Consider the following 20,911-nt stretch of genomic DNA (forward strand, 5'->3'; position numbering starts at 1 on the left):
CTACATTTTGGATAATAGTCGTTGTAGTGTTTAAAAAAGGAACCAAATTGTATTAATTTTCTTAGAAGACATGTTTGTTGGGTGTTGTAAATCAAAATGCAAGAATGATATTTAGTGTGATAACTTGCAATGCATATTAAAGAGTGGATGTGGCTCCTACATTAATACTAGGAATCTACATTTGTTTGTAGTTATCAATTGTTAATGGTGGTTTTTAAGATGTTTATAATAATAGTTGGAACCAAAAAAATAATGACATTGACATTTCTATTTTTCCAATGGTGCCATGTTGTAACATATGATGCAATAACGTGGAAAAAGTTTCTTTGTTAAAGTCTTTTGAATATATATATATATATACACACACAATTTAAGATAAAAATATGGAACAAAAAAACTGTTTATTTATTATTTATTTATTTATTTATCAATGAAAACAGTGTGAGTTGTTTTGAATCTTTTATTACACAAAAGTGTACATTTAAACATTTAGATAGGAAGAATGATCTGTATCACAATATCATCACAATATTCTGTATTACCTGGTTTAGGTTTGATTCAGATTTCTTAATAAGGTGTTTTATTTGATTTTATTTGAAGTCCATGTAAATCTGCATGTTTGATTCCCAATTATTAAGTTTATTAAAACAAACCAATACATAATTGAAGTTAAATAGTCAAATGTTAATACACATAATTAAGTAAAAAAATAAAATGAAAGACACAAATTACAAATTTAAGTATGGAGCAGACAATACTAAGTTGTTCTTATTTTGATGTCTCCTTTGATTAAAACACACTTATTTATTTTTATCTTATTGCAAATTTCATTTAAAATGATTCATACTAATCATGAATTAAAACATTTATTGAATTTACCACGAATTTAACTACAATATCTTCAACAGATTTCTAGAAATAACCCAAATATGTACCCCTTTTAGAAAATATAAATGAAGTTGCATTCTTTCTTCCAACTTTTTCAAACTCTTGTACATAGTAAGAAAAAAGAAAAAGAAAAGATGAAAAAGAAAAGATGAGAAAAAGAAAAAGAAAAAGAAAAGATGAGAAAGAGAAAGAGAAAAAGAAAAGATGAAAAAGAAAAGATGAGAAAGAGAAAGAGAAAAAGAAAAAGAAAAAGAAAAGATGAGAAAGAGAAAGAGAAAAAGAAAAGATGAAAAAGAAAAGATGAGAAAGAGAAAGAGAAAAAGAAAAGATGAAAATGAGAAAGAGAAAGAGAAAAAGAAAAGATGAAAAAGAAAAGATGAGAAAGATAAAGAGAAAAAGAAAACCCACCTTACTTTTCCCTCAAGCTAAACTCCTCCCCCGTACTTGTTCCACGTCAGCAATTCAGTTGCAAGTACAAGACGGACGAAGCGCGACGGACGACGACGACGACGACGACGAACTTCTTTATTTTTTCTGTTTACGGGCAGCTCTGGGAGCCCGAAAGCGACGCCGGATGACGACGAATGAATGAATACAGGGACGAGCGGATGGACGAACACGAGATAAACGGATGATAAAGAAAAGGGAAGCACAGACTAACAGAGGACACGTGGAGACATGATTGGGGGATGGATGGATGGGCGTGGGGTGAGGGATGGATGAGGGGGGTGGAGTCGGAGGCCCCCCGCATCGTTCCCAACGCCCGGACACGAACCACGGGAGACTCCGCCCCCTCCATCATCGCCATCGCCATCGCATCGCATCACAGCCCCACCTCTCTACCACTTCCACTCCCTCCTCTTGCTCCTCTTCCATTTTTCTCTCTCTCTCTCTCTCTCTCACTCGTATTCGACCACCGCAGCCATCACCATCGTTGGGACGGAACGAACGATCCAGCAGCACTGCAGAGCCTTCACTCTCGCCGAGCGAGCGGGCCTGCCTGCGGTAGAGCCCCCATTCCCACGCCCGCGCCTCCTGCCTGCCTCTTTCGCTTCCCCTGCTTCTCCCCCCCCACCCCCCCCTGCCTGGGTGGGCACTTTGTTTTGTTTTGTTTTGTTTTGTTTTTCTTTGCTGCTTCTGCTGGACAGGTGAGAAGACATCGCTTCAGTTGTACTGTGCTCGTTAGCGCTTGTCGCAAGCGGGGGAATATAAGGGGATTGGTCGATCGGGTGAACCAACCAACCGGGCGAGTGCATGAACCAGCCATCCAACCAAGCTCACGACCTTTATACCTCCATTACTGTGTTTCTAGTGGCTGGCTGTCACGCTTTTTGGTCGAGAGGGATTTACGAGAAAGTGGAGGTGGAGGATGCGAGTAGAGGTGTAATAGCCTTGTGTTTTTCTTTTTTTTTCTTTTTTTTGGGTGTGTGTGTGGCTTGGTGATTGAGCCACGAGCGGATTGATTTCGACGCTGTTGCAGCTGGTGGAGAGGTAATGCTGTTGCTGGCTGCGTCGGGGCGGTGACAGGGAGTGGGAGGTTAAGGGAGTCTGTGTTGAGCAGCAGGAGGAGCGAGGAGGAGCTCCTTGTCTATCTGGTGGTGAGGGAGAGGGTTTAGGGTTTGGTTGATGGAGCGATGTATGGAGGCAGTGAAGGAGTGAGCGGAGTTGCGATTAGGTTTGGAGTTGTGGTATTACGAGAGTGAAGTAAAGGAGGTTAGGTGGTCGTTGACGTGGTATTGTCGAACTGAAAGTGTGTGTGCGCTGCAATACAGGCTGTGAGTGTGGATGCGGATGAGCTCAGCGTCTGTAGATGTTCTGTGGTTGATTTGTGCCTGGAGATGGAATGTGTGTGGAATGGAAGTTGCTGCCTCCGGTGTTGCTCTGGGATCGAAGTTATGATAGGAGGATGATGATGATGAGGGGGAAGTGGTGGTTGCGGTGTTGTATCGATAGTTTAGAAACTAGAAGCTGCAAAGTGTGGCAGAATGAACTTGTTTTCAGATTTGTGTAGATTTGTAGATTGCATTGTGCGGAACCAATTTCTTCTTCTGTCGGCTGGCATTGTGCTTTAGGAGCGAGCCAAGCTTATCGATGTTTTAAAATTGTAACGATAGTGATTCTGATGCGTATCCCTTCCATGTACACCCCGATTGAGAGCAGAATCGAATCTCATCCTGAGAGAGAGAGAGAGAGAGAGAGAGAGAGCTTCTAAAGCATTAACTCTGTCTTGATATGCTGTCCACTCATTTGAGTTTTTTATTGTAAAATGAGCGTGCTTTCAGTCACCGCCAGGTTTCACTCTTTCGGAATATTTTGCGGAGTGCTTCTTTGTTGTTTACTAGTGGGCATAATCGGAACTCCCGAAGTTTATTTGCTGAATGTGATGATTTTAAAGTTATGGTTTTAGCGTTCCTTTAAAATCATTTGAACCCGCGCGCTCGCTTCTCCCTTGTCGATGCATGTCCTTGTTGTTGGCCTTTAGCTTGGCTCATATATTGAACTAACGCTTGTTAATCATTCCCTTTTTGCAGATATCAAGTCTGAGTTGTTTTATGCAAGTTTGAAGGATGGCATTTTCAGCGGCTGCCTCGCCCCTGTGTACTTGGTTAATAGCTGCCTGTGTATCTAATTCTGTAGCAGGCCTCTCTGGTGTTGATGCCCCTGTAAGCTCAGGGCCTCTGGGTAGAAGGCTTAAAAGGAGAATTGCACGCTCGAAGCAATTGGCTGCAGAAAGCTGGTTGAGCATTGGCGTTGCAGCAGCATCTCGTTCGAGCCAAAGTCTAGTAGCATTTTGTGAATCTGGTCTTTCAGAATTAGGAACGTTTTGTGGGCTTCAAGGATGCAAGGAGTATAATAACATGAGGCCCGAGTCCCTGTTCGGGGATGGCTTTTTTGGGGACTGTTTGGGAGGTTCAAAAGGTCCCGTTTCGAAGTCCGTTAGAGCTGGCCGGAGGTTTAGAAGAGCTGCAGCAGGTAAGACTGGCTTGTTGCAAGTTATTCCATCCACGCAGCACTCTTTTCAGGTTTTGAATTTTGCATGAAGTTCATGTTTCTAGTGATAAGGCCATAATTGGAGATTGGAACTCCTCCTAGTACCTTTAAAATGAACTTTTATTATTATTATTATTTAAAGTGGTAATAATAAATTCTATGGAGGATCATAGCACCTGCACTCTCGAACAGGCTGATTCATATTGCTACTGGAGCTAGATAGTACTTCATGATGTGATCGTTACTCGTTGTATTAGGTGAGGAGGACGTCGTGAAATTCTGCTGGTATTACTCGAGAGTACTCTTGAGTACATAACGTTACTGAATGTATGGAAAGTGTTGGAGGATCAATAGGATCTGCTTAGAATTTTTCGTGTATGTACTGCAGTTGTTCTATTATTGTTTTGTACCTTGGTTGGACTGCCGGATCGACATGCAACGAGGTCCGACGTCGTCGGGTGAAGCCATTTTAGACTCAGGTGGCGAAATTTAGTTTCTGTGCTGAAAGTACGCTTGGTGCTAATTGTCCTGAATTACAGGAAAGGCATCGGCTGTCACAGCCCAACCAGCGAAGGAGTCAGAGCAGAAGAAAAACAAAAAAACTGCAACAAAGAAAAGAAGAGTTGTAGTGACTGGTATGGGTTTGGTATCTTGTCACGGTCATGAACCGACTCAATTCTATGAGAATTTATTGGCGGGGAAAAGTGGAATCACTGAGATAGAGAGATTTGACTGCAAAGAATTTCCAACAGTAAGTCGCGCATTGTGTTCTGTTGTTTCCTTAGACTTCCAGCTGTGCTTAGTAAAACGCTGCTGATCTTAATATTATTTTCCTCATTTTTACTTTCATGCAGCTCCAGCTGAATATATTTAGCGTGCACTGAGTGTATGGGTAAGTAGAAAGCCAATGTGATTTTTTTTCCATAAATCTTTCAGCTTTGCAAACATCTGCGCGTACCGCCTGAATGCTTTGGTTTTAGCGTAGAGGAAAAGTACACGTAAGCAACTCTTTCTGGAAAGATTATGCTGGCTGAATGCTTACACCTATTGCCGAGTGCTGATTTTGGATTATGTGTGGTGGCAGAGGTTTGCAGGAGAAATTAAGTCATTTTCGACGGAGGGCTGGGTGGCTGGAAAATTCGCAAGACGCATGGACAGGTTCATGCTGTACCTTCTAACAGCAGGAAAAAAAGCCGTAAAGGACGCTGGGATTACAGAAGATGTCATGAAAGACTTGGACAAGTCAAAATGTGGTGTCCTCATTGGTTCTGCAATGGGAGGAATGCAGGTGCGTGTGTTGCAAAGACTCAACTCACCTTTCTATACAGTATTCTACCACGATTTGAACTCCTGTATAGTGAAGGTGTATTAGGATTGTTTACTGTAAAAGGCTTAGGTTGGAGCAAGGTGTGATCGTATTTTGGTATTGCGAGTTCTTTATATAGGATTATCTCTTAATGCAAGTTGAAGGGATAGAAACATACCTGTCCAGTCATGTAGCAATAGTCGCTTGTATGGGCGTCCAGGCTTGATGCACATCGGATCTCTGCTTTAGGACCTATTGTTGTCGATGTGTACTTGTAGACAGAATGAGTTTGGGCACTCAATCAACAAGGTCTTTCAGGTCTTCCTCATGGATGATTTGGCTGAAGGTGCAGTGTTGGTTTGACAGGTATTTAATGATGCCATTGAGGCATTAAGGGTTTCCTACCGAAAGATGAACCCATTTTGCGTTCCTTTCGCAACCACCAACATGGGTTCAGCCATGCTAGCCATGGATTTGGTATGCTTGTTTTAATCACGACGTAATGAGATGTTCTCACTTGTATAGAAAGTTTACTGTTGTTTAATTTTTTTGATATTATGTTTGTGCCTCTAGTAAATCTAACAAGCATTTATTCCTTTGTTTATTTTTTTACAGGGGTGGATGGGACCCAATTATTCTATATCCACAGCTTGTGCCACCAGCAATTTTTGTATACTTAGTGCCGCAAATCACATTATCAGGGGTGAAGCCGTAAGTTGCTAAACCTACCTCTGGAACTGAAGAGTGATTCGATTGTTCTATTATTTTTTTCATGGATTATTAGTTGAAGGTATGTCATCAAGTAATTCTCCCCTTCTTTTGAAGTGGTATTCTTATCAACTGTTGTTTGAAAAATTGTTGATGAAAATTTCAATAATGGCTATTCGACGAGCCCCGCTTCAAGTGAACATCTTTCGAACATTCGAAGTCGAATCCTCACTTTACTCATTCATGTGTAGGACCTAATGTTGTCAGGAGGCTCGGACGCTGCCATCATCCCTATTGGTTAGTTTCCGGATCTTCTTTTCTTTCCAGATCTGGGTAGGATTTAGCATTATCTTCCTGAGAAGGGCGGGACATGCCTTTTAGTCGTATCTGTAGGTTTCAAACGAAAATAAGCTCTCTGTTGAATGGAAGTCTGTGTATGAGATCCTGTCTTGTGACTGCAATCGGAACATTCTTAAATCAATGTCATTTGCTGGATAGGCTCAACACTAATGTTTAAAGTTTGAAGATGTGGAAGATGCCCATCCCTGGAAGATTTATGTCTCGCGTGATACTGATGTCAACGCAAATTTTCTTAAGATATTTTCAACTAGATGACAACGTAATTTACCTGAGCTTCTTTTCGCCTTGATCTATTGTCAGCCATTCGTTTCTTACATGTAATTCGCCGGCACACAGGTCTTGGAGGATTCGCTGCTTGCAGAGCCCTTTCTCAGCGCAACGATGACCCAGCCAAAGCGTCACGTCCTTGGGACCAGGTCTGGTTTGGCTTCCTTGTCCCTTTTGGATATTGTGCCCTTGTCAAGTATGCTAGTGTAAAGATTCATAGTTATATTTAACAGTATTATTATACTTATTATAATGTAGGTCCTACTAATTTTCACTTATGTTTCTTATACAGAATCGGGATGGGTTCGTCATGGGAGAGGGAGCAGGTGTTCTCTTGCTAGAAGAGTTAGAGCATGCCAAGGTTTGTATTTTTTATCCTCGTAAAGCAGTTGATGATGTGTTTTTATCAGAAGAGATTTCTTAACCTCTGTGGGTTTGTTGCTTCACACTAACGATTTTTTTTTCTTCTTTTTTTTTTCCTTTTCTTCTCTACATCTGTATTCCCCCCGACAATACATTTGAAGAAGTTAATTTGTGAAATAATACGTGTCGGCTTTTTACAGGCACGGGGAGCAGAGATATATGCGGAGTTTCTTGGAGGTAGCTTCACATGTGATGCTTATCACATGACAGAGCCTCACCCAGAAGGTATGATGTAACTTGCTCGAACCACGGGCTCAAAGAATAGATTTTTCCTTGTCCTCTGCAAACCAGATATTTTTATTGCTTTGATGGCCATTTCTGGTTCGTTAATGACTAGATCTGAGTTGCGTAGATTATCATTGCTAGCCGGTTTAATGCACTATGTTAGACATTTTGCAGTTATGACTTTTTCTGGTTGTGAAGCGTGATCCCTTTCTAGTGCGTGACAGGTGCTGGTGTGCTACTTTGCATAGAGAAGGCCTTGGCTCAGTCAGGAGTAAACAAGGCTGATGTCAACTATGTAAATGCTCATGCAACCTCAACAAAAGCTGGCGATCTGCAAGAGTACAAGGCTCTCATGAAGGTTTTTGGTGGAAATCCAGAGGTAAGGTAGTTCTTTGTCTTCTGACTGTTGTCTTGTCATCCTCATTTCTTCCCGGTCTACTGCGTTTGGTCTTGGTTCTAAATAGTGTAATCTTTGCTGTTGATCCATCTACATTACAAGGCTATTTCTGACGCGACTTGAAGTGTGTTGCGGTTGCAGCTTAAAGTAAATTCAACCAAGTCTATGGTGGGTCATTTGCTGGGTGCCGCTGGTGCCGTTGAAGCTATTGCAACAATCCAGGTGAGTTCTTGCATTGCTTGAAGCAATTATTAACTGAGCATATCTGTATCTGAAAATTCCTGGTCCTTCGCTACATTACCTGTTTCAAGAAAGCCAGTATGTCGTGGATATATTGCTACAAGTAAATGAGTTTTTGTTGTGGTATTTTAACATTTTGAACTTGGTGCCATGTATCTTGTAATCTGTGGGGATTATTTATAGTTTACTGAGTTTGTGTGCTTCTCGTTGATGGTTTGGTACTGTATGTGTAAAATAAGGAGCATCAAACACGTGGATTTCAAATGTATGAGCATTTCTGAATATATGTACGTATACTCTGTTCTGCTCTGACGGACAGTAATAATCATGATGCAGGCAATCAGAACTGGTTGGGTGCACCCTACAATCAACCTCGAGAACCCAGAGAGTGAAGTGGTAAGAGCTTCTTTATTACGGTTCTGAGGGTATTTTTTAGAATAATCTGCTGGTACTTGTGTTGCTATGGTTGGTATTTCTGCAATATTAGAGATCACTAATTAAGAGTGTTTTCAGCCTTATCAACCAAACCAGTTGATACTGTGCTAGAATATGGGAAGAATATGTCATGTATTCGCTCCTCCTAGATTGCATCGATTATTTGATATCGCTCGACATTGAACTTGTTTGCTGAAGCATTCACTTGACATTTGATATTTTAATGAACTACTTCCGTGCTGAGATTGTCGGTACATGGAAAGAATCATTGTTGTTCTCTAAGAGTCCCCTCAGATTGTTAGTTTGATTGGATTCTGAATCGTCTTTGCTATACGTTGAAATGGTCTTTCAGGATTTGAACGTGATTGTGGGAGGAGAGAAGCAGGAACTGGACATCAAGGTTGCTCTTTCGAACTCCTTCGGCTTTGGGGGTCAGAATTCATCCGTGCTATTCGCCCCTTACGTGGAAGCTAATGAAGAGTGACGCAACACGCACTTCTGGATGCACTTCCTCTCTTCCCAGACTGTACAAGTGTTTTGGCTTTGATCTCACTTGATGCAAGGGTGGCGTACTAGCACTATTGCCAATGCCAGAGATTGGTCTTGCCATATAGCCTGCCTCGAAATGTAGTGCATCAATATTGCGAGCTTTTTCCTTCGTTTCACTGCTCGCTGAAATGAAAAAAAAATGTACAGTTCCGTAATTCTTTTTCCTCTACTTGTGGGTCTCTCCTGGGTCCTGTCGAATTTGTTGCTGGCTTTTCTCCATGCATCGGTCCTATATATGCTAATGTCAGGCCTGAGGTCTGTTTTTTCATGAAGGATTGTACTCTGGGAAATTCTCAGGGAGTCTTCCTAGTTAAACATTATGGCGACAGAGAACAAATGTTGCTGAAGCTGTTGGACTACCGACAACCTCTCTGTTTAATCACTTTCATAATCATCCTTAATTCTGATCAGGCTAGACGGTGGTCAGTTTTAAATCTTTAACTTCGAAATCTCTGAAGAACATGCACCATTGAAAAAAATATTTATTGGAAGATTGGAACGCATGCATCTATTGAAAAAATCTCACATTAAGACACCTCTAATTGCATACTAAATATTTTCACAAAAATAAAAAATAAAATGAAATCTAAAATCTAAGAATCAAGGTCAGGAAGTAATTTTTTACATTGATATAACACAACCTTATTATTATTATTATTATTATTCTTAGCAGTAGTATTTCCCACATATACACCCACTTTATAAAATTGAACAATGTAAACATGGTTGTATATCAGAAGTTACTGTAGCACGTAATATGTTTATGCTTACTTGCGACAGCTCAACTGAAAACATTTTTATATAGATACTTTTGAAGTTGTGTGAAATTTTATTCTTATAGGGTCCATGGTTTGTCGAGAATTTAAGGATTTCCATGAGGGATTGGCTGGCACATTATCAAACTTGAACTCTACAATTAGAGTTGTAGGTAGCAGGGCGTTTATTTTTCTCACATCAAAATCTTAAAACAACAATTTTTACAAAATTAAATATTCAAACATGCACTGAGCAATTTGTTTTCAGAAGTTGATTGCTTACTTGAGAAGGTTTCTTATCATGCTTTTTCAAATGATTATATGTACAAATGTGCACTTTTACATCTTTATTTATTTAATGTATGTTTTTGAAGTAATTTGTTATAAGCATGCACACAAAAGTTCACTTAGAAGAAATTAATTAATTTAAATATATATGTAATATGCTACAAATAACTTTTTTTGAATTGTTTTTTTACAAATGTTTTATAAGAATGAATGTAAATTTGATACTAATTTAAATTGGGGAAATTTATGTATAATATCTTTTGCATACAATGATGAGTTTTTCACTTGGGACCACACTTGTCTTGAGAAATACATTCTACTTCTTTTCTTTATTGAATGATAAATAAAATAGAAACACACACACATACACAGTTACACACTTTTAAACCTCACTAAGATGATTCTTTCAAAAGTGATTATTGTTTCAATTCTCCTTATTGTTGCTTACACAATTACACACATACAAAAACAAAGCAAAAATAGAGACATTCCCACAAAACTTGGATCAAACATAGCAACCATCCATGGAAATGAATCGAGGTTGCATAACCAAAAATACATGACGTGTGACTCTCTAATTGATAGCCATGGCTTGAGCTATGTTTGCACAAAATTATATTTGGGGGATGATCCATCCCTCACTGCAATTCCATCCGGGTTGCTCACAAATATTACACTTGTTGGATACGAACGTGAGTGCTTTGGAAGGGGGTGTGCCCTAATACACAAAATATGTGATTTTGAATGTGCTTGTTGCTTGCCCTATATTGGCATAGACCCCCAATTTGTAGTTAAACTTTGGGCTCCAGACAGTCTAACTCAATTGTACACAGATAAACTAAATTGTACTTTGCCTCCATTTCATCCTACTCCCAAAGGAGTGTATCTATTTACTTGCAACTTCACAGGCTATGGTTTTGCCTCGGTGACCAAGCCTCTTCAATTTCAACTCATGGCAAAAAACTACTTGTATCCAAAATATTTTGAGGCTTTTATCACAGCAGGTCTTGAAATTTAACCCCCTGTTTTTTGTTTTGTTTTGTTTGTGCTTGTGTGTTTGGATGACAGTTTCAAACATGCTATCATATAACCAAAAGCATTCCATATGTTGTGGTGAACATAGTATATATATATATATATATATATATATATATCTTAATTCTTTGTTGTTTTCAAAAATGTAAAGTTATATCATTAAAGTGATGCTTTATGCAAGTATATGTCATTTAGATGTTACATAAAACATAATTTTATATAACATTTTGTGTAATGTATAAAAATGTTTGTACATACCCTTCTCAAAACTTTGAATTCTATTATCTATGTAAAAGACACAATGTTATAGTTGATATTATTATTTCTTGGTATGTAATATGGAATACTTGTTAAAGAAATGAAGAGATGGTGTGTTTGTTTGTGTTTTTTTGTACATATATAAATATATTCCTATATATATATATATATATATATATATACATACATTAATATTGTTGCAAATGTGGTAGGAGAACTTTCTCTCAATGATTGTATTTGGGAATGGGAAAGAGGGAGCTCATGGCAAGTGTCCGAGTACGGGGTCATAAAGATACTATTGTATGATGCTTATGGAAATAAAATTAGTGCAGCCACAGGTGGTATGGATCTAAGCCATACTCCCTTCATAGCCACCATTCTACGCTTCAATAATGCCACTAACATGCTCATTGCGGACTCTTCGGCAGTCGGCAAAATCACACACCAACTTGCATACGGACTCTTCATAGTCACAATTTACTGTACCAAAGTGGGAAGGTACTCTATTTCTGTCATGAACAACCAAACACAAACTGTGGTTGCAAACATGCCAACAACTTTCTTTGTAAAAGAAGGTAAGAAATACACATTATAGTTACACACACAAATATATTATTATTATTTTTTTTACATATGAGATAATAATAATAATAATAATAATATCAATAACTGATAATTTAAAACTTGCAAAAAAAAAAAATGAGGGGGTTGTTTTACAAACCCTAAAACTCCAAACCCTAAACTTGAGTTAATGAATTTAAAAGAATGTCAATTTACGTGGGGAATTGATGTGTGGGTCAGATGGTGAAGGAAATGGTGTTGAACCTCCGCCCACACCATCTTTGTTTTTTCTTGGTGATGTTTTAAATGTCGAAGCGGGCGACACAGACACCTCGTTTCTTCATTCCTATCGACCTGCAAATGCTCCAATTCTTTTTGCACCCTGCTTGGGTTTTGCTGTGCTTGTGCTGGTGGTTACAGTTTTACAATTTCATGAAACATATTTTCATTAATCATACACTATTGAAACTCTCAATGGGTAACATTTTCAATCACGTTGAAATAAGCTTTGGATTTTATTTACTTATTTATTTATCTTTCATACCTGTTTTTGGAAATGAATTAGTTGATGTGGTTCACTTACAATAGTTTAGTTATTTGATTTGGATATACATGCAAAAATGATGTGAATAGTGGGTATCTGAAGTGCATGATGAAGGTTACAAATTAGTCATCTTGTAATTAGAAGATAGTAGAAAAACAAATATGAATAAAATATGCACAAAAATGTAAGTTTTTTTCTAATGCTAAATTCAAAAACATAACCTAGAATGATACTATGTCATTACTGATGAACAATATTCTAATATGAATCTATTGTGAATTGATGATGCTTAAATTTAGTGTATGCATACTAAAAACTAAAGAGCAGAGGTTTTTATGGATGAAAATTTCAAACATGTTAATATGCAAAAACATGTACATATGTGCACCTAAATAATGGTTTGATTTTCTTATATATATATATATATATATATGAAGAATATTGAATATCACAGTCTTCATGCTAAAAGTCAAAGTAATACCTCACTCACAATTAATAGCAGCTTAAGAGAATGCTAGAGCACGCTAGAACAAGCTTAACAATAATCACCAATACGTATATATATACATCCTGTAAAATAAAGTAAAAGTATAATTAAAGATACATTGACTACATATAATAACTTTGATTTTCTAAGCACACTTTCTCGAAAGAATTTCAAAAATTAAAAATAACACCATACAGCCATCAAAGTTCACTTTGAAGCTAAGTATTGAACAAAAATAAGTAAGAAAAAAATTCAACCAATACTTAGAAAACTTGCTGCATGACCAAAATGCTCCTTCACAAGCTCCATCATGAGATGAGAACCCAAAGTTACTTTTTTATCTTTGCAAACCTCCGAAGCCATTCTGTCGACACCAAATTGTGCCGCAAAGCTAAAGTTTGCAAACCTACGGTCCTCAATTAGAAAATTCTGTTTCAGCAGAACCGACCTGTTGTGTCGGTAGAGTTCTCGGCAGCGCTGAGATGGGTCGGTATGGGCAGAGAGCATCATCACCTGGAGGGATGGGGGTACAGAGTCCTGAGAAGCGAAATACAAAAGAGGAAGGTCACTATCGACAGGAGGTTGAGGAAGACGCAGAAGAAGAAGACACCTCGGGAGTGTCGCCCTTGGAAAAACCCTAATTCGGCTCCGCTTGTCTTCTTCTCCCTCATCATCATCCCCGCCTGGCAAGCCCCGCACACGTACCCGATCGCCTTCGGCCGGGCTTGGAATGCGATTTCGCTCGCCATCGCCAGGTGCGATGATCCCGGAACAACCTGCGCCGGGCAATTCTCCTGTTTGTGCAGTTCGTCGCCGCGGGAGGTGTCCTCGATCACAGCTGATGAGTGCTTGGAGCGGGACAGACTTGGCGGGTCGGGTTTCGAGTCGTTGGGGTGAGTGAAGGCGGGGTCCTCCATACTCCCGTTCAGCTTCAGAGGCTTGCACCTGCTGCTGCCGCCGCTGCAGACGCTGTTCGCGGGGGAGGCAACCGTGGCCCGAGCTCCTTGGGTGCTGGCCCACTGCCACTGTTCTTGTTGTCGTTGTTGTTGTTGCCCTTGAGTTTGCAGCGTTTTTGTGCACTTGGATTTTCGGCGGCCGGGCTTGTGAACGATGCTTCCCGTACGATGGCGGTCTCCATGTGTGGCAATCTCACATGGAGCCTCTCCGTTCATGGTAGCTTATCTGCCATGTGAAAGATCAGAGCAAGTCGATCACACCAATTGTCACGTGGATTTTACTGTTTAATTCCACGATTGGGAGGATTCTACGGTGTGGTATCATAACCACTGGATGATCAACCATGAGCTGCATGCTGAGTGTGATTACTTCAATCCTTCCATGCTAACTCAGTGCTAGATTCTGGTAGAATTATTGTGAAAATGAACAGTTATCGAAGGTAATGATAGTATTGCATTTGAAGCTCTTCCACATTTTGAAAGGATAATTAGGACGCTATGCTCAACTCAATTTAAGTCTGGAATTGACGAACCTGGCCTCGATTGAGACAAGACTTCACTCCTAGAATTTGTATCTTCAACCCGCTACCTGGTGCCCGATTTAGCGTTGAGAGACTTGACACATTGCTTTGAGCGAGTAACGCTCTGCTTTACGCAATAGATATTTTCGTTGGGGAGTGGTAACATTTCATGAGAGACGCAGCACCATTGCACAAGTTTGCCTCACCGAATTGGTTGGTTTCATGGGAATAGTCACGTCCGTTGGACTTCACGGGACGGTTGTACATGTAGGTCAACCAGAATGAGTCCATCGATTCAGTTGAAATTGCGTGGTTAGGAAACGGCTAACCTCGAAAGCATCGGTCAATGCATTTGACGATTCATCACAATAGAACCGATTTTACCCAAGATACAGCGCAGGAACTACTATTAGCTCATGTTTCATAATAGCTGTGTTTGCTTTCATGAGTGACCATCGCAGAGGCTCTGGTGACGCAGCCGAATTGTAGCTGAACTTGGCAGAAGCATCCGTTGGAAAAGGGGAGGGCTGTCATGTTGAGAGATCTGCTCATTGCTCTCCAAAACATCTGTAACATATTGGTCGGCAAAAAATTCGTCAACGTCGTGCTCGAAATGCGCAGTAGATCTCAGAATATACGAGGGACAGCCACGTCACTGTCCTCAAAGTACACTTCTCAACTTAATCTTCTGCAGATCTTAATTTCAGCTGCGACAGTTTTTCACATCATACTCGCGGCTCACTGTATTCTATGAAGATATTTGTCGCTGCTGCAAAGAGTTGATCGAGTTTTCCGTGACCGGCTACGTTGAAGACCAAACCCTACCCCATGTCTAAGACATCTTTAGAGAATTTATTGAACCACTAATTCAGCTAAGCTCTACAACAGATTTGATCGGCCAAGTTCCAAGGCGTTTCAGAGCGTTTGCCTCAGCTCCAACTGCGATTGATGTTCGGATCAGCACAAGAGGGGCCGGGTTACTTCACCCAATGTGCAGATCACGGACTTGTTCAGTAGATTCACTCGCCCCTTTTGAAATTTCCAATGAATTTGGATGGTTACGAAGCATCGATGATCATCTCTTCGGCCCCCTTGAATGGCTCAATTGAAGCAGGCCCTGCATAAACGCATCGATTCATAGCGGCCAGTGGGAATCGATTGTGCTGCGCATTCACACGACATGCAGGTTAGGAAAAGTCTATATCCAGAGAACCAGCAATTGATTCGCCATTGCACCCTCCCTGTTGGTCTAGTGATTAGAAATCGATTAGAAGAGTATATAGAGCATATTCCAGGTGAATTGGAGGAAATCTAAACCTCACATAGGAAGTGAGCTAACCCACGAGGAAAGAGTCAAGTAGCAGCGTTTTCTAACACGAAGCACATCTCCAAAAGAATTCTTCATATTTTTCATCAGGTGCTGAGATCACACATTCCCTCTTGTATTCCGGCTGTGGGATTCTTCGGTTTCCTGAGTTGGAAGCATCTCTTGCCGACAAGCCACCCCCCTTGGCCTCACAGCTAGTCAAGTCAAAAGTAGAACAAATTCCACCTGAATTTTTTTTAATTAGGGGATAATCAAAATTTATATATGCCCAGGTGTCGCAACATTCGTTAAACATTCACTTCTGTTAAAAAACTGGACGTTGCAGCTGTCGAACTCAGCCAAAGAGGACGGTCATATAGCCATCGCCAAACCAGAATTCTCAGAAACTCGAACATGAACCACTGCATTCGGGAAGCGACTCCTCATCGCCTTCAGGTATGTCCATTATGCAACGAGATTAGACATGGACACGAGTCTTAGCCGTGGTGGATTACGGCCACCGCACGGCGAAACGATAGCCAGCACCTCATTGTCGGAACAGTCGCTTCACACGGAAGATGTTCAACAATGTCAAACATTAGTCCCTTCTTTTGAATCTGCAAAAGCATGGACAGACGTAGCTATGCGACAACAGTGAACACTGAAGTAATAGCCGCGCTGATTGGCGTGACTACCACAACTCCCCAGGCTTCAGGGCCAGGGACACGACCAACGTGTACAACGAAGAAAGATCGGGTCCAAAAAGGCGCATAATCAAACTCGACATGAATTCCGAAAGCTTCCTATTCATATGGAAAACAATTGCATGCCATAGCCATTTCCAAGCATTTCTTCCATACATGGCCAAGAACAAGTCACCAAATCCCGTGGAGAAAAGTCTCGCTAACTCCGCTCTCGCAAATCCAACCTCCACTACCTCCGCACTAAAAGCTGGCCCTGTCCAACGATGTTGGAATTTGCTTATTTAAAAAAAAAAAAAAAAAAAAAAAAAAAGGCTGGATTCCGCGAGAATCACTGGCCCCTCGACGGAGTTGCGAGCACGATGGCCACTGCGTCTCCAAGCGGCGGAATCTACCGCCGTTGCCGCGCGTCAGCGGTTCTGCTTTGCCGTGGAGGGCTTGGTCTTTAAGAGGAAGCTTACTGCCAGCATTATGTTTGCATTGGGATTTTTTTTACCCCTAATTAAACTCAATTCTAGTATTTAAATTAGTAAAATTTCGAGAGTGATGTATTCATTATATATATATATATATATATATATAAATATATGCATTTCTTTGACCTTAACTCTTACTTATTTTTTGTTTATAAGAAATGTTTTTTTGGCAAGAGTGTAAATTAGGGTTTACATGGAGTTTAGTGGAAATTCCATTAAATTATTACTTATTTTGTCTAAATTGTATGCCTTACTAGTAAATTTTTGTGTCGTATTGCACAAAAATTGTTCCTCGTAATTCCAATTTATTTCTCACTTTTATTATATCTCTTCTAAACCCCCTGTTCATACTCGAGACAATACTCTTGCTCAAAAAACAAAAACTTATTGAAAATATACAAAACGATACTATATTTGATAAGAGTTACATTTATGGAAGTAGACTTATCATCCTCAAAAATCATAATCGTGATATATTGATTTTATAAACTTTACACTTATAATGTTAGAAGTAATTCATTGTAATTTTCTAATAAATGAACTTCACAGAACGATCTATGATAAACACTTGTAAACATCAATTTTTTTATTTTTTATTTGAGTGTCCAATTTTAAATCATGTGTTTTGTTATTATTGATGTTTCGCTAAATCTCTATAAATTCGTTTCCATGTGTGACCACTTCTAAGAAAATTTGAATTAATGAAGACTTTCAGAACACTGTTTGCTTCAAACAATCTTTATCATGAAATAAATTAATAATTTATTGCTAAAAAAGTATAGATTTAATGTAAGAATGCATGCAATAATATTCTTTAATTATTATTGTTTTACATTTGTTTACATTACAATATTTTCTCATTAATAGAGGTTTTTGTATTTCTTTTAGATAAATAACATAATATTGTGGTAGGAAATTTGTAAGGGAAAAAAACCATCAAATCAAATGAAATATCATAATTAAATATTATAATGAGGTTGTCTTTCAGACGAACTACCCATGTTTCTACTGGTGTAGAAATAAGATACAAAAAAGAAAACACCCACAAGCAAGTTAGTTTATTTATTTCCAGTGAACACAAATATTAAGATTATGTGGATCACTATATGTCGAAGGTAAACACGTTGCTATTAAAATATATTGTAAATGATTGTAGTCATAATTTTATTTTTGGAATGTTTTATCAACTACACTAAATGATAATCGTGTATAAAAAAAATTCTACAGGGTCGCTTCCCAAGTGAGCTAGGGCCCCCCTTAAAAAAGACAAAGAGGGTGCCTCTGCCAGAGTAGCAACCCGCGAAGCCTGCGTGCATGATCGCTTTGGTGTCACCCATATCCACGTCATTAGCCTAAGCACCACGGAAGGCGACACGGCAGCGCCAGCGTGGCAGACCAATTGCCGCCCTTGTTCAAAGAACTTGACCGCCGTAACTTGACTAATAAAAGCTCACAGAGTTCATCCTCTCAATAGCACACATCCGTTCTCGTATCCCGCACCGTCTCTACAGGGACCTAGTCTCGTATGTACGGTGCATACGACCACTCACATACGGTACCTTATCCCGCTCGTCCTCTGAGCGAGTGAAAGTAGTTCATGTACAACATTCACTCTTTGAGTAAAAACAATGCTAATTTTAAAAAGTATTATTTTATTACTTAAAAAGCTGGGGGAGGTACGATTCATAAGCTTGCATGCAAAATGTTCTAAATGACCACAAAAAAAGGAAGCCTAAACCTTTCTTACTTTTCAGAGATATTCAATGCTTAAGTTTTTAATTAAGTGCAAGTCAAGCAAATGGATGGAAGGCTTTTAGGGTCCACTTTGACTGGGAAGTTGCAACCATTTTAAAAAGTTTGGTTGGTATGCCAACATAGTATGTGGAGGACCATTTACAAGGTCAATCTTTGATATACCTTATCCCTAAAAAACAGGGTTTTTTCGTTCTTTAAAAATGAACTTAGATGCATTATTGTGTTGCAATGAACAGGGGATTAAATATATACATTTTTCTTTTAATAATTGGTTTCGAAATGAATTATATTATTTTATCTGAGGATGTTGTGGTTAAACACAATGAAAGGGGCATCAAATGACTGAAGGTGTGTGAAGTTTCAAATAAAAGTTACTTGGGAGATGGACTGAACAAATTCTAATGGTTTGTTCTCTGGGAGAATGATTCTTTCAATGTTGCTTGTCTTGATACTCAATATTGAACACTAATCATGCAAACAACAGTTGCATTTTAATAAACATTTTTATTATTTTTAAACATATAAATTATTTTTACTCCCTCTATGACATTATATATATATATATATATATATATAAATGAAAATATTTATGAGGAAATATCACACTTACTCAACACTTTGAGCATCCAGACAAAACTAATGTAAAAAAGAATGACGTTCACATAAACAAAGTTTCTCTTACATCTGACTGAATGTTTGTTTTTATCAAAAATGAGTAAATAGTAAAGTCATTGATGCACACATTTTGAGACAGGGGGTGTCCTAATGAATTAGTCATGGAACCACAAAAGGTTGTCTTGCAAATGTTGTGGTAATACTACTTGAATTTTTGAAAACTTCAAAACTAAAATTTCATTAGAGAGTGTTGATTACATGGAATTAATAAATAAGTGTAAAAGAAACATGGTAACATTGTATATGAAAGGAGATTGATTTGAAGTTTTATCCATCATATTGTTTATTCATACCCACAACTTCGGCAAAATGAGTATTAAAATTGTGTTATGAAGATGAATGTTACCCTTGGTTATCATCCATAGACAATTAGACAATTAGACACAAGGTTTTGTATGTACCCATTTTTTCCAAGCTTGAGACATCAAGTGAAGGCATTACCCTTATTATGTTTGTAATGTTTGAAATTTTTGTAATTTTTAATTACCATTATTCCAAACATTTCATCCTTGGTTGGTATAAATCTAAGAATTACTTATTTTAGGCCCATAAATCACTTCCAACTTCTGTAGTATATATTAATAGACTTGGCAACAATGTAACATCATAACCCATAGTCAATCTTTGGAATGCAATAATCATAATATCGATAGAATTTTGAAGCAGCATTCAATGTTTTGAACCAAAGGTAGATTGCAGGATCAGTTATTATTGGGGAGCTGGCACGGACAACACAGCAGCGATGGAGGAGAGGAGTTTTTAGGGCCCGTCCACGTAGACTGCCCCGGGGATGACGTGTCAGTCCCCATTCTTGTGGCTGTAGCTTCATCCCGATCCCCGCGTGCTGACGTGGGATTTGAAGAATGACTCATTACATCATTTTCTTTTGGTCATTAGTGATTATAGATTATTTAGGGTAAGGATGTCAATTAATCATTGTTTAAACACTGAAGTTACAATTTTTTATATTACTGTTGAAAAAATCCAAGTGGATTCCAAGATTTCAATTGGTATTTAAAATGAGTAAATTAACATGCTACTTTCAGTCAAGATTTTAAGATACACCTTGATGCAATTAAATTACAATTTGATGTAACATTTAATAATTAATAGTTTAAAATCGTAGAATTATAAGTGAACAAATTTATATTGCATATATATTTTTTTAAAGAAAATAGAAATAAATCATATAAATTTAAGCAAGGTTGTGTGTCATTCTTGAAACAACAGTGCATTAACTGATTATATAGAGGGTATTGCTAATGCCACCACAACTTGCCATCCACCACAGACAATCACAAATTTTATCAATGCACACCAAAATATACAAGTGCACATCATTTTTTATGGATGTATATTTTAAAGTGGCATAAAATGCATTGTGGTAGGCATATTATTTAATGAGACAAAGTGTGCATTTTGTGTGCATACTTTACATGCAATTTGGGGATTTGATACTCATCACACAAGAGAAAAGACAAGAAAAAAGGAAAAACAAAACAAAACAAAACAAAACCACCATAATTTTTAATCATATTAATCCACATCAACACGAAGTGCACAACTAATCAGATCTCCCGGATTGGTGCAACTGAGCATTAATGCCAAGTGGCAGCAGACGTGGCAGTCGGCAACACAAGTCAGCTCCCTCCGAGCGCGTTGATGGGGGACTTCAGAGCAAGCCCACGAAGTCGGAAAGAAAGAGAATGTCTTGATTGGTGTGCGGATCTGAGCTGGCACTAGACCCTGCCACGTCGTCAGGAAGCAGGGATAATGGTATCCTCCAGGTGTCTTTTCAGGTGGT

At 38.8% G+C, this 20,911-nt stretch overlaps 2 protein-coding genes and 1 long non-coding RNA gene across 21 annotated transcripts; 2 read left to right on the forward strand and 1 right to left on the reverse strand.

The window, feature by feature from the left end:
- The first annotated feature begins 1,710 nt into the window (after nucleotides 1-1,710).
- LOC112281716 (3-oxoacyl-[acyl-carrier-protein] synthase II, chloroplastic) lies at nucleotides 1,711-8,944 on the forward strand. Of its 5 annotated transcripts, none has more exons than XM_024518550.3 (14): nucleotides 1,711-2,269; nucleotides 3,420-3,861; nucleotides 4,419-4,630; nucleotides 4,964-5,167; nucleotides 5,552-5,662; nucleotides 5,801-5,896; nucleotides 6,145-6,190; nucleotides 6,590-6,669; nucleotides 6,813-6,881; nucleotides 7,084-7,168; nucleotides 7,393-7,547; nucleotides 7,707-7,787; nucleotides 8,142-8,201; nucleotides 8,593-8,944. In XM_024518550.3, exons 2-14 carry the CDS (start codon nucleotides 3,456-3,458, stop codon nucleotides 8,722-8,724), a joined length of 1,737 nt encoding a protein of 578 aa, XP_024374318.1. In that variant the 5' UTR covers nucleotides 1,711-2,269; nucleotides 3,420-3,455; the 3' UTR covers nucleotides 8,725-8,944. The 5 variants fall into 5 exon arrangements, with proteins under 5 accessions (XP_024374318.1, XP_024374314.1, XP_090106143.1 ...); XM_024518546.3 differs by having other exon boundaries at nucleotides 1,712-1,893; XM_090250017.1 differs by having other exon boundaries at nucleotides 1,985-2,036.
- A 1,882-nt stretch (nucleotides 8,945-10,826) lies between these two features.
- Nucleotides 10,827-12,459, forward strand: LOC141045311 (uncharacterized). 2 transcript variants are annotated; one of them, XR_012217377.2, is made up of 3 exons: nucleotides 10,827-10,945; nucleotides 11,338-11,700; nucleotides 11,927-12,459. It is a non-coding gene; the product is annotated as an uncharacterized LOC141045311 (long non-coding RNA). The 2 variants fall into 2 exon arrangements; XR_016502697.1 differs by lacking the exon at nucleotides 10,827-10,945 and adding an exon at nucleotides 11,015-11,113.
- Nucleotides 11,335-16,444, reverse strand: LOC141045310 (uncharacterized). 14 transcript variants are annotated; one of them, XR_012217372.2, is made up of 6 exons: nucleotides 14,207-16,442; nucleotides 13,328-13,899; nucleotides 13,166-13,230; nucleotides 12,721-12,800; nucleotides 12,270-12,326; nucleotides 11,723-12,093 (listed from the first exon to the last, which is right to left on the reverse strand). XR_012217372.2 is itself a non-coding variant. In XM_073533498.2 (5 exons), the coding sequence occupies exons 2-4, from the start codon at nucleotides 13,887-13,889 to the stop codon at nucleotides 12,723-12,725; spliced, it is 705 nt and encodes a 234-aa protein (XP_073389599.1). In that variant the 5' UTR covers nucleotides 13,890-13,899; nucleotides 14,207-16,442; the 3' UTR covers nucleotides 11,723-12,326; nucleotides 12,721-12,722. The 14 variants fall into 14 exon arrangements, 8 of the variants coding, with proteins under 8 accessions (XP_073389597.1, XP_073389599.1, XP_073389598.1 ...); XR_012217371.2 differs by having other exon boundaries at nucleotides 12,712-12,800; XR_012217375.2 differs by having other exon boundaries at nucleotides 11,723-12,326; nucleotides 12,712-12,800; nucleotides 12,981-13,230; nucleotides 14,207-16,438.
- Nucleotides 16,445-20,911: the final 4,467 nt, after the last annotated feature.

This window comes from Physcomitrium patens, chromosome 4, assembly GCF_059467195.1.
Source record: "Physcomitrium patens ecotype Gransden chromosome 4, ASM5946719v1, whole genome shotgun sequence".
In the NCBI taxonomy this organism is placed as follows: domain Eukaryota; kingdom Viridiplantae; phylum Streptophyta; class Bryopsida; order Funariales; family Funariaceae; genus Physcomitrium; species Physcomitrium patens.

Coding starts and splice junctions, on each gene's coding strand:
- LOC141045310 (XM_090250018.1), bottom strand. CDS start 13,889: ATGAACGGAGAGGCTCCATGTGAGATTGCCACACATGGAGACCGCCAT. Junction 12,094..13,327: donor CCAAGGGCGACACTCCCGAG/GTGTCTTCTTCT, acceptor TGTAACCACCAG/CACAAGCACAGCAAAACCCA.
- LOC112281716 (XM_024518550.3), top strand. CDS start 3,456: ATGGCATTTTCAGCGGCTGCCTCGCCCCTGTGTACTTGGTTAATAGCT. Junction 3,862..4,418: donor GTTTAGAAGAGCTGCAGCAG/GTAAGACTGGCT, acceptor CCTGAATTACAG/GAAAGGCATCGGCTGTCACA. Junction 7,169..7,392: donor GACAGAGCCTCACCCAGAAG/GTATGATGTAAC, acceptor AGTGCGTGACAG/GTGCTGGTGTGCTACTTTGC.